This window comes from Chamaea fasciata, unplaced genomic scaffold, assembly GCF_029207755.1.
Source record: "Chamaea fasciata isolate MVZ Bird 193981 ecotype frontalis unplaced genomic scaffold, bChaFas1.0.hap1 SCAF_13, whole genome shotgun sequence".
Classification (NCBI taxonomy): Eukaryota; Metazoa; Chordata; class Aves; order Passeriformes; family Sylviidae; genus Chamaea; species Chamaea fasciata.
Genome location: NW_027094098.1, coordinates 1,890,850 through 1,904,754, shown reverse-complemented (window position 1 = coordinate 1,904,754; position 13,905 = coordinate 1,890,850). Strand labels below are relative to the sequence as shown.

General features: G+C 66.5%; 4 protein-coding genes across 4 annotated transcripts; 2 read left to right on the top strand and 2 right to left on the bottom strand.

The window, feature by feature from the left end:
- On the top strand, positions 1 to 2,306 carry INKA1 (inka box actin regulator 1). Its single transcript, XM_066195098.1, has 2 exons — positions 1 to 86; positions 1,380 to 2,306. Exons 1-2 carry the CDS (start codon positions 48 to 50, stop codon positions 2,247 to 2,249), a joined length of 909 nt encoding a protein of 302 aa, XP_066051195.1. The 5' UTR covers positions 1 to 47; the 3' UTR covers positions 2,250 to 2,306.
- Positions 2,307 to 2,385: 79 nt separating this feature from the next.
- Positions 2,386 to 10,580, bottom strand: UBA7 (ubiquitin like modifier activating enzyme 7). The gene is made up of 24 exons (XM_066195096.1): positions 10,528 to 10,580; positions 10,233 to 10,398; positions 9,412 to 9,546; positions 9,238 to 9,344; positions 8,964 to 9,054; positions 8,711 to 8,852; positions 8,509 to 8,606; positions 8,254 to 8,400; positions 8,015 to 8,173; positions 7,743 to 7,850; positions 7,583 to 7,663; positions 7,346 to 7,498; positions 7,083 to 7,248; positions 6,809 to 7,005; positions 6,517 to 6,581; positions 6,185 to 6,359; positions 5,997 to 6,071; positions 5,494 to 5,683; positions 5,232 to 5,341; positions 5,058 to 5,144; positions 4,791 to 4,982; positions 3,043 to 3,144; positions 2,864 to 2,964; positions 2,386 to 2,566 (listed from the first exon to the last, which is right to left on the bottom strand). The coding sequence occupies exons 1-24, from the start codon at positions 10,566 to 10,568 to the stop codon at positions 2,440 to 2,442; spliced, it is 3,015 nt and encodes a 1,004-aa protein (XP_066051193.1). The 5' UTR covers positions 10,569 to 10,580; the 3' UTR covers positions 2,386 to 2,439.
- A 210-nt stretch (positions 10,581 to 10,790) lies between these two features.
- On the top strand, positions 10,791 to 11,725 carry TCTA (T cell leukemia translocation altered). Its single transcript, XM_066195101.1, has 2 exons — positions 10,791 to 11,162; positions 11,612 to 11,725. Exons 1-2 carry the CDS (start codon positions 10,831 to 10,833, stop codon positions 11,652 to 11,654), a joined length of 375 nt encoding a protein of 124 aa, XP_066051198.1. The 5' UTR covers positions 10,791 to 10,830; the 3' UTR covers positions 11,655 to 11,725.
- Positions 11,726 to 11,762: 37 nt separating this feature from the next.
- AMT (aminomethyltransferase) lies at positions 11,763 to 13,870 on the bottom strand. Its single transcript, XM_066195097.1, is given in 9 exon segments — positions 11,763 to 11,998; positions 12,106 to 12,261; positions 12,373 to 12,553; positions 12,646 to 12,791; positions 12,914 to 12,992; positions 13,156 to 13,287; positions 13,397 to 13,477; positions 13,554 to 13,835; positions 13,838 to 13,870. Coding segments are annotated over 9 exon segments (1,269 nt in total). The 3' UTR covers positions 11,763 to 11,819.
- Positions 13,871 to 13,905: the final 35 nt, after the last annotated feature.

Genomic DNA, 13,905 nt, shown 5'->3' with positions numbered 1-13,905 from the left:
GCACTGGGAGCGGAGCCGGGAGCGGCGCCGGGGGAGCGGGACCGGGCATGCACAACGCCCACCCGGACGAGCTCGGCGCCGACCGGGTGAGTGCCGCCGCGGGCACCGGGCGGGAACGGGACGGGACGGGACCATCGTGCCTACACCCCGCCGCACCGGGACCGCCGTGACGTCCGGGCGCTGCCGGTGACATCAAGGCCGTGACATTACACGCGAGGCCGAAGGCGGCGCGGGGGACGTGGGCGTCCGGTGGGACACTGGTGGTGTGGGGGCACGGGTGGCCAGCGGCCACAGTGTCCAGCTGTCAAGGTGCCAGCGGCACCGTCCCCCCGGAGCTGCCACCCTGCTGGGCTGCCCCAAGGGATGGTGGTGCCGGGGTGGCCCTTCGGTTCTCCTGGGCCTGCCACATGCTTACCCAGCACCTCAGAACCGGCTGCCCCAGTGTTCCCGGCCAGAGGCAGGACTGGGCGGCTCGGAGTGGTGGCACTTTGCCACTCGGGCTCGATGAGAGGGTCCCAGCCGGAGGGGAAGGGGACAGGGATTGTGACGGGGACGTGGAGAGGGACAAGGACAGTCCTGCCAGCAGCTCTGTTAGGGCCAGCTAGAGAGGACAGAATTATCGGTCCTGGAAGCAATCCCTCCTGCACACTCAGCTTTCCGCGACTCCAGCGCGGAAAGGAAAGCGGACGTAACACCCTGCTTTTGGGTTCAGACAATAGGAATTCAAGAGCGAGGAGCGGCCCGGCTGCGGGAGCCAGGAGTCCCTTCCAGCGCCCGCCCGGCCCTGCTCCGTTCAGCCCTGGCTGCCTTGGTCCCCTTATTCCCCGGCGTTCGGGGGGCCCAGGCCTTGGCTGCACCCTGACGTCACCTGGGGTGTCCCCAGCTGGAGGGCACACAGGGTGTGTGGGTGGGTGGGCCCGCCAAGGCACGGGGGCAGAGCCCTACCCCAGCACCCGCGGGTGGCCCCGTGCCACCGAGTGGGACTCTGCTGGAGGGATGTCCCGGTTGCCTCTCCACCGAGAAAGGGGCCACTCGAAGGGCTGTCGGGGGGGGCAACGGAGCGCCCGCTCCTACGTGCCGTGGCTCTCCGTCATTTCCCGCAGGCACGGCCGGGGCTGGGTGCCTGCTGGCTCACCCGACAAGCCGCGGCACGCCGGCCGGCTCCGCGCAGGAGCCGCAGGAAAGCGGGGCCCGGGGCTCCAGGCAAGCCGGGACCTGCGCCCCGCTCTCCGCACCCTGCTGCACGCCCATTGGGCCAGCAAAGTTTCCCCCCGAGCCGGGGCGGAGGACGCGGGGTGCCGAGGAGGGTGGGACGGGGGATCGCGGTGCTGGCTGCGGGCAGTGGCGACAACCGTGCTGATGTGCCCTTTTCCCTGCAGTGGTGCCGGCGGGACGCAGGGCCGACGCCGCGGGCGCACATGCCGGGCACGCGGCGGGCACCGCACCGCCCCGGAGCGGCACCGGGGCCGCCTCCCCGCGCCCCGCGCCCCGGCTCGGCGGCGGACTCGGCCTGCAGCCTGGATCCCGGTGGCGAGGAGGAGGAGGGGGGGGGACCGGCCGCTCGCTCCCCCCCGGCCAGCGAGCGCAGCTTGGAGTTCGACTCGGGGTACTCGGAGGCGTCGGGGGGCACGTGGAAGGAAGAGGAGGTGCCCGTGCGGCGCCGGCATCTGCTGCCCTGCCAACGGGCACACCGGCTCTCCGCCGGCCCCGCCGCCCCGCCGGCCGCCCCCGCCCGCCGTGTCCGCCCCAAATCCACCTCGGACGCCTGTCTGGAGCAGTGGCGAGCCCTGGAGCCCGCCGACACGCAGGACTGGACCGTAGCACTGCTGTCGCAGAGCCGGAACCGGCAGCCCCTGGTGCTGGGCGACAACTGCTTCGCTGACCTGGTAGAGAACTGGATGGACCTGCCCGAGGTGGGCGCCGAACCGCGCCGCCGAGCCCCTGCCGAGCCCTCCCGCCGGCTGGCCAAGCCCCCCGCCTTCCTGCTCAGCCTCTCGGGAAACGTACGCCGCAAGCTGGCCAACATGGCCCGGCCGCGGGGGGCCGACGGTGCGCGGCCGGGGGGCCGCGATGCCACCAAGCGTTTCTCCTGCCCGCTGGGGCTGGGGGGACAGCCCAAGGGCGCCTGCTTCCACCAGTCCCACAGCAACATCGCCCAGCTGGCCACAGACTTCCACCGCTTCACTGCCTTGATGAACAGCCGCAGCCGCCAGCCCATCATCTGCAACGACGTTATCGGCTACATTTAGCCCTGCTGCTGCGGCCCGCACCCCCACCCTGTAAATAAACCCCCGTTTTGTACGGTCTGGACGCTGCAGCATTTATCAAAGGGAGTGCCTGTGCCCCGACTCTGAGCTGGGGCAAGCAGGTTTTTTTGCAACGAGGGCCATTGCAGCCTGCAGCTTTTATTGCATGGGGCAGGAGGTGCCGGCCCCTTGCTCAAGGTAGGGAACACAGGAGAGGGGGACGGGTATCTTCAGCCTCAGCATCCTCTCCCTCACATATATACAGCAGCTCCAGGTCCTGCTGCTGTGGCATCCTGGCATCCTCCAAGTTCTCTGACAACCTGTAGCAGGGAAAGGGGGTTTTGGGGGCACTGGCTTTCCCCCCAAGGCTGGCTAAGAGCTCCAGGGGTGCCTTGGGCCCCTCAGGGGTGTCTGGCCAGGCTGGTGGGATGCAGAGGCCAGCAGCAAGGGGCCGGGCCGGGGTCCCGGCACGGGAAGTGCTGCCGGCAGGATGTTTATCCAGCAGCTGGCTGGGAGCTGCACTGCAGCTGGAGTAGCTCAGGATTCAGGCAGTGGGGGCTGGAAGCCCCCCCCGACCCCCACCAAAGCAGGATTGGGCCTTGGAGCCAGGGACCTACCTCTGTGCTTGCTGCCGGGCCCGTGTCTCTGCATCTGCCTTGCTGTCATAGAGCACGCTGTCGCCACACAGGAGCATGGTCACGGTCCAGCCGTGTGTCCTCTGCAAGAGGTGGGTGTCAGGGTCTGGTCCTGCATCCCCCAGGGTGACTTGCCTGAGTCCTGACAGCACCGGGCTCACCTGCAGCCAGTCCAGCACCTCCTGCACCGTCATCGCCTGCCCATCTGCGCCGACTGCCTGCATCTCCAGCCGGTCCCAGCAGCTCCACTCCCGCCCGCCGTACTGCCAGGGGTAGCAGCCAGCACTAGCACCCCATATCCTGGCTGCCCAGCCCCATGGGGCAGGGACTGGTGCCGCACAAGTGGGGGACATCAGGGCAGGCAAGTGGGCAGGGTGATGTGGGCACCATGGAGGTGCAGGGGCAACGGGGGACACAATTATCCCCCCAGCGCTGCTGGGGTCGACTTCAAGGGTCAGTGTCAGTGGGGGGCCGGCACTGCCCCAAGCCCCAGGCCAGGACAGGCACACAAAAGGCCATTGAAGCGCTGCCCAGCCCCACACAATCACCTCTTCTCATGCCTGTGGCCCCACGACCCCTGCTCCGGCCCAAGGAGGCCAGTGTGGTGCCAAGCCCGGGGCCAAGTGCCGGACATGGCCCCATGCAGTCTGGCAGGGCTACACGGCCATCTGTCCTCACTGCAGGCAGCGCCACTGGCACTGCCTGCCTGGCCCCAGCCCCACTCGGGAGGGGTGTTCACACCTGGTCACTCTCCCTCCTGCTTTCTGTTGCCTTCTCACCTCCGCCTTCTGCTGCCTGCACTTATCCCACTGGTGGAGAGAAGCGCTTAACCCCATCCTCACCAGGGCAGCAACTGCTCAGGACAGATGGGAAGCCATGGCCTGGCCCTCCATGACCAAAGTACATTGCTCTGGCCCTGGGAAGCATATTCCTCTGGACAAGGCTGGCCCCCAGTGTGGGCTCCCCAGGTCCCCATGGGGACATAGGTCACACCAAGCAGGCCTTGGGAAAACGTGTTCCCACCATAGCCAAGCAGCTGAGTGTGAAATGTCACGCCTGGTGTCCTCGCCCTGGGACATGGAGGTGTCCACAGTGTGCTGCTGCACGGCCCTGGGGGCATGGCCAGATCCAGCAGCATCCTCCATCCAGGGATGATGCCAACCCGGGGTCATTACAGCCAGGATGACACAGGGCTGGGCATGGGGTTTGAGGGGGCTGGGGGCAGCCATCAGCCCAAAGTGGTGCTGGAGCCGCGCAAGGCAGTGGAGTCGCCTCCCTCCCCCTCTTCCTGCCCCCGGCCCTGGGCCCCCCGGGCCAATCTGGTTCCAATCGGCGCTTCCTGCCGTGCCGGAAGGGCTGCCTCGCACGCCATAAACCCCCAGACAAAGGCGCCTCTATAGCCCAGACGGTCCCAATCTGGGCATGCCCCCACCCCCGTTCTCCCTCCCTGGCTCCCCACCGCCGGGACCCCCGGCCCTGCTCCCCCGGGCGGCCCTTCCCGGCCCGGTGTCAGCTGCTCTGCGGCTGCTGCAGCTGGTTTCCATAAGCCAGATGAGTGCAGGGCCTCCCACCCCTGCCGGTGGGGCTCAGCGTGGGGCCTGCCATGGGGCAGTGGGGCTGCCTCAGCCTCGTGGGCACCCCAGAACATCACAGCTGGGCCTGAAGCTGGGCAAATAGGACAGTGTCTCAGTGCTGGGGGGCAGCCAGGGGAAGGAGCTGGTTCCTCGCTGCCCAGCAGCATTCCCAACTCACTGCAGCACCCGGATCCATTTCTGGAGTGCTACGGCCAGGGCTGCCGTTGCTGCATGGCCACCTCCTTTCCCCCGGGTCCCCCTGACATTGTCCCATAGCAGATGCCACTGGCCCCTGATGTCCCCCACCTGCACTTCCCCAGGGAAGAGGATCCTACCCAGTAGGTGGGGGCTGGTAGGGGCTGGAAACGGAGCAGCAGGCAGGCAGACAGGCTGATGTTGCTGTTGCGGTAGCAGCTGAGGTCCTGGCATCCCCACACCAGCTTGTAGACCTCCAGGCACGCCAGCCCGGCCACAGCTGCCGTGGTGGTGATGATGGCAGGCACAATCCGCCCAGCAATTCGCTTGCTCTGAGGACAGGAGGGGTGTCACCAGCCACCCCACACAGGACAGGGACTCCTGACCCCACAGGCTGCCCCTCTCACCGTCAGCCAGTTGGCAGGGGAGATGCCATAATTCTCTGCACGCAGGTTGGACGCTGCTGTGATAAAGTCTATGTGGACATCGTTGTCCTGTGGGGAAGAGTGGGGGAACACCTGCATCCCATGGGGACATCAATCCCCCCAGGCTGAGCAGGGCCACCTGCCTGGCTCTGCTACCTTCTCAAAGTGGATGGGCTCCATCAAGGGTGCTTGTGCCTCCTCAGCCCCCACCAGCTCCTGTCTCCACTGCACCAGGTCCTGGGTAAGCTCTGTCAGCTGCCTGTGATCTGGGGGTACAGGGACCCCTGGTGAGATACTCCTGCACTGTGGCACTGCAGGGGTGCCCCCACCTTGGTCTGGGTCATCTTGGGTGCTGGAGCAGGGACAAGAAGCCCCACCACCACCAGACTGGACCCAGGAACATACCTGGGAACCTCACCTGTAGGAACTTGTGCCTCCTCGGTCGGTTCCTCTGTGAGGGGGATCTGGAGCCCTTCCTGGGGTGCAAAGGGTGGCAGGACCACATCACGGAGGATGGCCTGGATGGCCACCCGGTCCCTGCATGGTGGCAGTCTGTGTGCTTGGGCAAAGAGGTGGGCAGCAGCCATGACATAGTCCAGGTGGGTGTCCTGTGAAGTAGAACAGGGGCCAAGGGCTGCCAGCACTGCCCCAAGCTGGTAGAACTGCCTGGCTTTGTCCCAGAGTGGAGGTGGAGGAGCGTCTCCTCCTTTGCTCACAAAGCATGTGCAAGCTGTCCCCTGCAGTGTCCTCACTGACTGGGGGACAGGGACAGACCCAGCGCAGGACCTGGCAACCCTGCACAGGCTGTGGCAGGTGGAGCACAACTACAGTTCAGTATTTCCCATATGCCCAGCACAGGCTTGGCTCTCCCTCTGCCCACACCATTCCCACGTGGGACTCCACAGCTCTCCCTGCACTCACATTGTCAGGGTTGAATGTCAGCGGATGGGGACAGCTCCTGTCCCCTGCCCAGAAGGGGACACCCGGGCTGGTTTCCTGGCACAGGGAGGGAAGAGTCAGGCCCAGGAATGTGTGCCCCTGGTTGCAGTGAGGTGGCCAGTGGAGGGAAGGGTGTGCAGGGGTGGCAGCCCTATGGGCACTGGGCTCACATGCTCCGGGGGGTAGGTGTGCAGCAGCTGGGTGATGTCATCGTGGTAGCAGCTCTGCCAGCGCCGGCGTGCCCAGCGCACACAGTCCCGCCAGTCCCGCGGCTGCTCCTGCAGGCTGCCCCACACCTGCTCCAGGACCTTCCCTGGCGGCTGCTGCTCCAGGAAAGCTGGGTCCCTGCAAAACCAGGCAACTGCTGATGCTGGCCTGAGAGTAATCCTGTGAGACATCTGGGTGGGATGTGGCAGTCTGGCATGCTCTCCCCATTCCCAGCAGCACCCTGGCAGAACTGGAAGCTCTTCTCCCAGCGTCACTACCCCCAAAGCCCACTCACTTCATGAACTGGTTGACTTGTTCTGCAGGTAGCTGGAAAAGCCCCTCAAACTCATCACGGGCCCACTGTGGAGGAGAAACGGGTGTTGAGCACTGGAACCTCACCCTTATGCCCCCAAACCCAGCAGGAGGGGGAGGCTCTGGCAAGGCCAGCAGCACCACTCAGGCTTCCAGCAGGAAGCAGCTGGGGCCATATCCTGCCCATGGCCCACCACTGGAGGGGAAATGGGGAAGGAAGACAAAGGTCCCAGTGCCTCCTCGCTGGGTGCTGTGGCTGGGGAAGCTCAGCCTACCTGCAGTGTGTGCTGGATGGTGCGGGGAAAGTGCCGCAGGGTGCAGAGGGGGAAGGTGCCATCCCTGGGAGTGCTGGCTGGCCCCAGAGGCTTGGTCAGGAACGGTACCATGGCCAGCACATTCCCCCGTGTCCCCTCCGTGCCCGAGTCCAGCAGTGGTGTGCGGCAGCGGAGACAGCGTCTCTCCAAATACCTGCCTGCAAGGAGCCAGGGGTGCTGGGGACCCAGGGAGCACGTCCAGGGGCTTGGCCCCCTTGCCCTTCATGGCACTCACGGGCCTCTATTGTGTCCAGAGCGCTGGCAACACCATCCAGGCGCTGGAAGAATTTGTCCCTGTAGAGCATCTCGGTGGCAGGTCCCACCTGGTTCTGGTGCGCTGTCACTCTGACATCAGGGTTCATGCGCTGCACGGCTGCTGCGGCCACCACCGACTTTGGCTCCTGCCAGGGCAGAGAGGGGGTGGGGTGCCCTAGGGAGCCCGTGGGGCAGCCAAAATACCCTTTGGGGGGAGCTCAGCCCCGCCTCATGCTGCCTCACCGATATATCTGCTGAGCGATAGAGAAGCTGCCGATGGAGGTTGGAGAGGGCAACAGTGTCCATGTCAGTGACAATGAGTTCCCCATCCCCCGCCGCCAGCCCCATCATGGCAAAGTTCTTCAGCAGCTCGCAGCCGATGGCACCAGCTCCCACCTGCCGGGGCAGAGATGCTGCAGCTCCCCGCGTGCCAGCTGGATGCTCTGCAGCCTCCCAGTGCCACGGCCCCTGCCCACTCACCACCAGGTACTTCTGGTGGCCCAGCTTCTCCTGGAAATTGGCCCCGAAGACGGCAATCTGGCCATCGTAGCGAGAGCCTCTCTGCCGAGACAAGGAGCTGCGTGAGCTCAGCAGCCACGACACCCCAGGCAGCCGGGAGGGGCTGGACACGGGGTCTCACCGGGGCACAGTCCGTCTCTGTCAGCTGCGCGGCCCCCGCCAGCGCCAGGCACTCCAGGGAGTCGAAGTACAACCACTGCTCCAGGGGCACGAACTTCCCAGCGATGGCCTGGGGCGAACAGCCTGTGGGCAGGTGGCCGGCGGGGTGTTCCCCCTCACCGCGCCCCAGCCCTGTCGCCCGACCCGGCGTCCCCAGGCGGGCAGCAAGTGCCCTCTCGTGGCCACCAAACGCCACCGGGACAGCCACGGCCAGCGGGACCCCGCCCCGCTCACCTTCAGCACCTCCTGGGCTGCCAGCGCCCCGACCACGGAGGCCACGGGGCAGAGCTCCCCCGCGCTCACGCTGGCGAAGGCGCGCACGATGTCCTCGTCCAGGGAACCCTGCTGTTCCCCCAGGCTCCGCGCCAGCTCCAGCACCCGCTCAGCATCCGCCTGCAGGCAGAGGGGAGAGGGCGGTCCCCGGCAGGGTGGTGGGGCTTGGCAGGGCCGGCGGGAGCAGGACAGGGACTCACCGGTGCCCTGGGCCGCGGCAGGCGGCCCCGCTCCTTGCGGAAAGCGTGAAGGGCCTGGAAGGCGATGTGCAGGCTGCGGCTGCGTGGCAGATCCTCGGGAATTGCCACCCGGATTTTGGGCTTCTCCAGTGCCCGGCACAGAGGCTCCTGCCAGCACAGCACCGGGGATTTGGTGAGTGCTTTCGTGGGGCCTGGCATGGCACAGCAATACCCCAGCTCGGGTGGCAGCACGGTGTGGGGCCGAGAGGGACTTACATGGGAACACTCCTGGGGCCGCTGCACCTGTGAAACCAGACCCCCACAGCGGTAGGGCGAGAAGGAGCTGGTGTCACCAATCTCCAGCCTGAAGTCATCTGGGGACAAGAGGAGCACAGATGTCACATCATGGTCACTACCAAGGACCCAGTGAGTTCCTCAACCCTGAGCAGGGCAGCCAGGACGCCCCTGGAATTCTAACCAAGCACATGCACAGGGATGGGCTCCTGGCCGTTCAGCTCTGTCATCCCCTGCACGCCAGAAAATGTCACCAGGTCACCGTCACAGAAGAGATGGCCATAGCTGTCCTCTGTCCCCATGCATGTCACCACTCCTGGGTTGCCCTGAAGAGGGGAAGGCTACATGAGAGTGGGGCACTGGACTTGGGTGGCAGAGAGCCAGTGGAGGAGGCAGTAACATTTTGGGGGATCCTGGGAGGCTGCCCTCCCTCCTACCTGGGAGATGTGCTGCACAGCAGCAGACACTGGATCCCCTTCTGCTGGATCATCAACAACAAAGCGCTCCCCAAAGTCACAGAAGAGCTGCCTGGAGAGGAGCGATGGGATTTTACCAGAGGAAGTGCCCCACCAAGCTGCCCCAGCACTGCCAGGTCCTGCCCAGGCTGACCAGCCCTGCCAGCGTACTGGGGACATGAGCTGCAGCACAGGACTGGGGGCTCTGGGGACAAGGTGACTCAGAGCCAGAGCAGGACCCCATAAGACCCCTTACCCTGCCAGCCCCTTGGTGTCAGCCACGATGAAGCAGATGCCGTGGGCATGGCAGAAGTTCCCAACATGGAGCTGCTCCTCCAGCGGGGACTCAGTCAGCACCACCACCTGTGCCAGGTCTGTCAGTGAGCGCTGCCATCCCGGGGGTCCCCAAGGCACAGGGATGCAGGCTCACCTGGAAGGAGGCAAGGAAGGCCTCCGACAGCTCCCCGGTGTAAGCCTCGACCACCACACAGGGGTTCAGCTCGGCCAGGGCCCGCTGGGATGCCTTGGCACGGTTCTGGCCTAGATCACTCTCCCCCAGGAGGAACTGCAGAGTGGACAGACACATGGTGGGGCACCCTATGGGTTTGGGGTGCAGCTCACCACTGTGGGGTGCTCCACAGGTCCTGTCTGCACTGGTAAGGGGGCCTCTGCTAAGGACCTTACCTGTGACAATGGTCACCCTGTGCCTTACCAGCATCCCCAACTTGTACCTGTTATTAGAAGCCCCTCACCCCAAACCCATACTTGCAAACAGGGATTCTCCCAACTGCACCCGCACCTATTACTGTGACATCCACCCACATCCATACCTGTTACTGGGACTCCCACTTGAGTCTGCACCTGTACCAAGACCCTTGTCTGTACTTGTATATGTTATGGGACCTTCCCATCCATACCTGTACTTGTTACTGGGATTGCTGTCTGTACCTGGTACCTGGTAGGAGTCTGCACCAGTTACTGGGACCCTTATCAATACCTATACATATTATGGAGCCCTTCATCCCTACCTGTACTCTGGGACCTGTGCCCATGCCTCATTACTGGGATACCCACCCGTACCTCTACCTGTTCCTGGGACCCCTGTTTGTACCTATTATCAGGGTCCCCATCCATATCTGTACCCACTACCGGCATTCTCACTAGTTCCTGTTATGAGATCTTCACCTATACCTGTTACAGTGAACCTCAACCGCATTTGTCACCAGCAGCCGCTCCCGGCCCCGCCGGTACCTGGTGGGTGCGGTCGGCGGTGCAGAAGGCACCGCAGTCGTGCAGGACGACGCGCCCTGTCCCCGCCAGCACCAGCGCCGTTGCCACCTGCGCTCCGGTCCCGCGCAGCCCCGACACCAGCACCGCCGACCCGGGCAGCCGCCGCGCGCCGCCGCCCAGCACATACCTGCGGGTACCGGCGGGGGCCGCCAGCGACGGCCGTCAGCGGGGGCCGGCACCGCTGCCCCGCACGCTGCCCCGCACCCTGCCCCGATCCTGTGGCGCTGCCGCCCCCGGTGCCGGTCCCCGCACTCACAGCTGCCGCGAGTACCGCGGCTCCACTTCGCTTCCCGCCATGACGGCCCCACCCACCGCGCGGACGGCCTCGGCCCCGCCCCGGGGAGGAGCCAATCCCGTAAGGCCGCGTCCCTACAGCGCAGGCTTGGCGGCGGGGCAGGCCACGCCCCCTACTTCAGGGTCCGAGACCACGCCCCCGACCGCGCCCCCAGAGGCCGGGGGCACACGGAGGCCCCGCCCCCCGGTGTCCGCGCTGTGGCGGCGGCGAGGGCGGGCAGAGGCTCCGCCCCCTCCGGCAGCCTCGCCCCGGTACCCCGCGGCCATGGCGGCGGTGGCGGCGGGCTGGCAGCCGCCCTGGCGGGCGCTGGCCGCGCTGGGCCGGGAGCTGGCGGCCGAGTGGGCGGCACAGGACGTGCGGGCCGCGCTGTGCCAGCTGCTGCTGCTCTGGCTGGGCATCAGCCTGCTGGGCGTCCGCCTGGCCTGGCGCGCCTACGGCGGGGCGGTGGCCGCGCTGTGCTACCGGCCCGGCCCCTCCGGCCGCCGCTCCCCCGGCACCGCTTCCGGGGCCTCGCCCGCCCGGCACCGCGCGCACTCCCTGTCCCCTGCCAGCCCGGCGGGACGCAACGGCGCCGCCGAGCGGCACTGCCCGCCCCGGTGAGTCCCGACCGCTACCGGGCCCCAAACCGCTGATTCCCCCGCTGACCCTCCGCGGGCCTGCCCGGCTTCCCCTGCGTCGGGCCAGCGCTCTCGGAGCGCAGCCCGGTGAGCACCCCCTGCCCAGTGTCCCACAGTGAGTGTCCCCCAGCTGCACTCCTACACCAGTGCAGCCCAGTGACTGCCCGCCTGCCCAGTCGGGCCCCGATGGGGGCCTCTGGGACACCGGCCCCGGTTAGGCCCCCCCAGCTGTGGCTTGTGACAAGTGCCCCCCAAGCTGTGCCCTCCGACCTTTGAGCCCCCCCCTCAACAGCACCTCAGACCAGTATGCTTCAGTAAATGCCCCCCAGCCCTGCCCACCCCACACAGACGGGCAGGTGCCTGCCTCGGTGCTGCGGTGCAGCGCTCAGTGCTGTCCCAGCCATGCTCACGCTGCCTCTCTCTTGCAGGGATGGCCCAGCAGCAGAGCCCGTGAAGACGCACTGGGAGTGAGCAGCACCAGGACCGCCACCTGGGTATTGCCAACATCATTAAAAGTGCTGTGCCCACGTGCTGCTCCTCGTTTTGTCACTGCCACCATCACCAGAGAGGAGGCCAGGGGAACAGGACAGGGTGTTTATTGGGGCCAGGGCACTGTGCCTGCAGCATGTGCTGGCCTCACTTGGCCATGTAGTACTGGGTGGGCACGAAGGGCATCTTGGTGATGACAGCAGGGTGCTGCTTCTTCCGCACCTCGACGGTGAGCTCGGTGCCAGCCCGGCTATGCGCTGCCTCCACGTAGCCCATGGCGATGTTCTTGCCCAAGCAGGGTGAGGGACATCCGCTGGTCACTGTGCCTGGGATGTGAGGATACAGGGAGTTGAGCAGGGCCTGGCCAGCCCCTGTCCATGCCACGGCCACAGCTCAGGGTCATGCCTGTGCCAGCCCCACTGCCCCCACCTACCCACAGGCCTGCCTTCGGGACCCAGGATGGCCATGTGGGGCCGGATGGCAGGTCCCACCGACGTCAGCCCCACGCGCCTACGCCTTGGCTTATCTTTCACTTGTGCCATGATGACAGCAGCACCAGGGAAATCCATGGCCGCACGCCGGCGCTTCCCTGCAGGGCAGAGATGGGTGAGGGTCGCTGATGCCTGACTGGTCCCCTTGTACCCACTGAGGACACCCTGCTGCTCTGCCTGCCCCAAGGAGGAGGTGGCATTGGACGTACCCAAGGTCCACATCAGCCCGGCCTCGGCAGGAGTGACAGTCTCGTCGATGTCATTGCCGTAGAGGCAGAGCCCAGCCTCCAGGCGCAGGCTGTCCCTGGCTGCCAGCCCTGCTAGCCACACATCGGGGACACCCAGGAGCTGCTCGGCCAGCTCCACTGCCCGCGCCGCGGGCACGGAGATCTGTGGTGGGACACGGGCAGGGTCAGTGGGGCAAGACCTTCCCCTGCATTGGTACCGCAGTACCGGGAATGCTGGTGGTGTTCCCTGGGTACCTCCACGCCATCCTCGCCGGTGTAACCACAGCGTGTGACCCGGCAGCCTGGCACACCGAAGACGGTTGTGGTGATGCTATTCATAAAGGAGAGCTTGGCCAGGTCATCCGACAGCCCTGCCTGCAGAACCCGTGCCATGGAGGGACCTGGGGAGGCAGGTGGCTGGAAGACAGCAGTGCCCAGGGAAGGGGGGGGGAGGTGGGGAGGGCAGTGACATCCACCGGGAGAGGGCCCAGAAGAGGGCAGGCCCATGTGGGGCCCCCACTACCTTGCAGAGCCAGCAGCGCGTTGTCTGACACCTCCAGGTGTATGTCACTGCCGGTGGCCTGCAGCTGTGCCGCTCTGTCCTGCCAGGGTGACAGTGGGCTGCTAGCACGGGGGCCAGGCCAGTGCCAGGCTCACACATGGCAAAGGCCACCTGACCCCACGCAACACGCGTGACACCAAAAGGCAGAAGGACGCATTCCCTCTGCGTGGCCCCACCCCCCTGGGGCTCAGGCAGCCCCATACCCTCAAGATAGCCAAGTCCTTGTCAGCACAGGCGGCGTTGGACACCACGTAGAGGTGATCTTCTGACGTGTTTGTGACGATGAGGTCATCTGTGATGCCGCCCTTCTCGTTGGTGAGCAGCGTCAGAGTGCCCTGCGGGACACGGCCCACTGAAGCATGGGCAGGCTGCCCGGACCCTCCCAGGGCATCCTGGGGACCTCTAATCCCACTGGATGCCTGGTGCCCGCCCAATGCCCCGTACCTGCCCTGGCTTCAGCTCGGCGATGTCCCCCACTACCAGGCTCTCCATGAACCTGATGCGGTCCCGGCCGTACACCAGGGTCTGCAAGGGGCCGGGGGGGGTTGTGAGGTGGTGCGGGTACCCCCCTGCCCCAGCCCCCTCATCCCGACCCCGCTACCTGCAGCATATGGGAGACGTCGAAGAGGGAGCAGTGGCGGCGAGTGTGCAGGTGTGATTGGAGGTGGCCCTGCCCGTAGTGCAGCGGAAGGGTCCAGCCGGCGAACGGCACCATCCGCCCGCCGCGGGCCCGATGCAGGGCATCCAGCGGCGTTTGCTTCAGCCCCTCCTCCCCGGGCCCGGTTCCCCCGGCCCCTCTCCGCGGCGCCGAGCCCGGGGGCCGGCGGGACAGCGCGGCGCGGCAGCCCGTCCGCAGCATCTTCCTCTTCCTCCTCCCTCCCGGCACGGCTCGGACCGGCCCCGGGGCGCCTGGGACATGGAGTCCGCCCGGCCCTGGCCCCGGCCCCCGCCCC

Coding starts and splice junctions, on each gene's coding strand:
- INKA1 (XM_066195098.1), top strand. CDS start 48: ATGCACAACGCCCACCCGGACGAGCTCGGCGCCGACCGG. Junction 87..1,379: donor ACGAGCTCGGCGCCGACCGG/GTGAGTGCCGCC, acceptor TTTTCCCTGCAG/TGGTGCCGGCGGGACGCAGG.
- UBA7 (XM_066195096.1), bottom strand. CDS start 10,568: ATGGCGGGAAGCGAAGTGGAGCCGCGGTACTCGCGGCAGCT. Junction 9,345..9,411: donor CCTTCCTTGCCTCCTTCCAG/GTGAGCCTGCAT, acceptor GACCTGGCACAG/GTGGTGGTGCTGACTGAGTC. Junction 7,851..8,014: donor CAGCCCAGGAGGTGCTGAAG/GTGAGCGGGGCG, acceptor TGTTCGCCCCAG/GCCATCGCTGGGAAGTTCGT.
- TCTA (XM_066195101.1), top strand. CDS start 10,831: ATGGCGGCGGTGGCGGCGGGCTGGCAGCCGCCCTGGCGGGCGCTGGCC. Junction 11,163..11,611: donor GAGCGGCACTGCCCGCCCCG/GTGAGTCCCGAC, acceptor TCTCTCTTGCAG/GGATGGCCCAGCAGCAGAGC.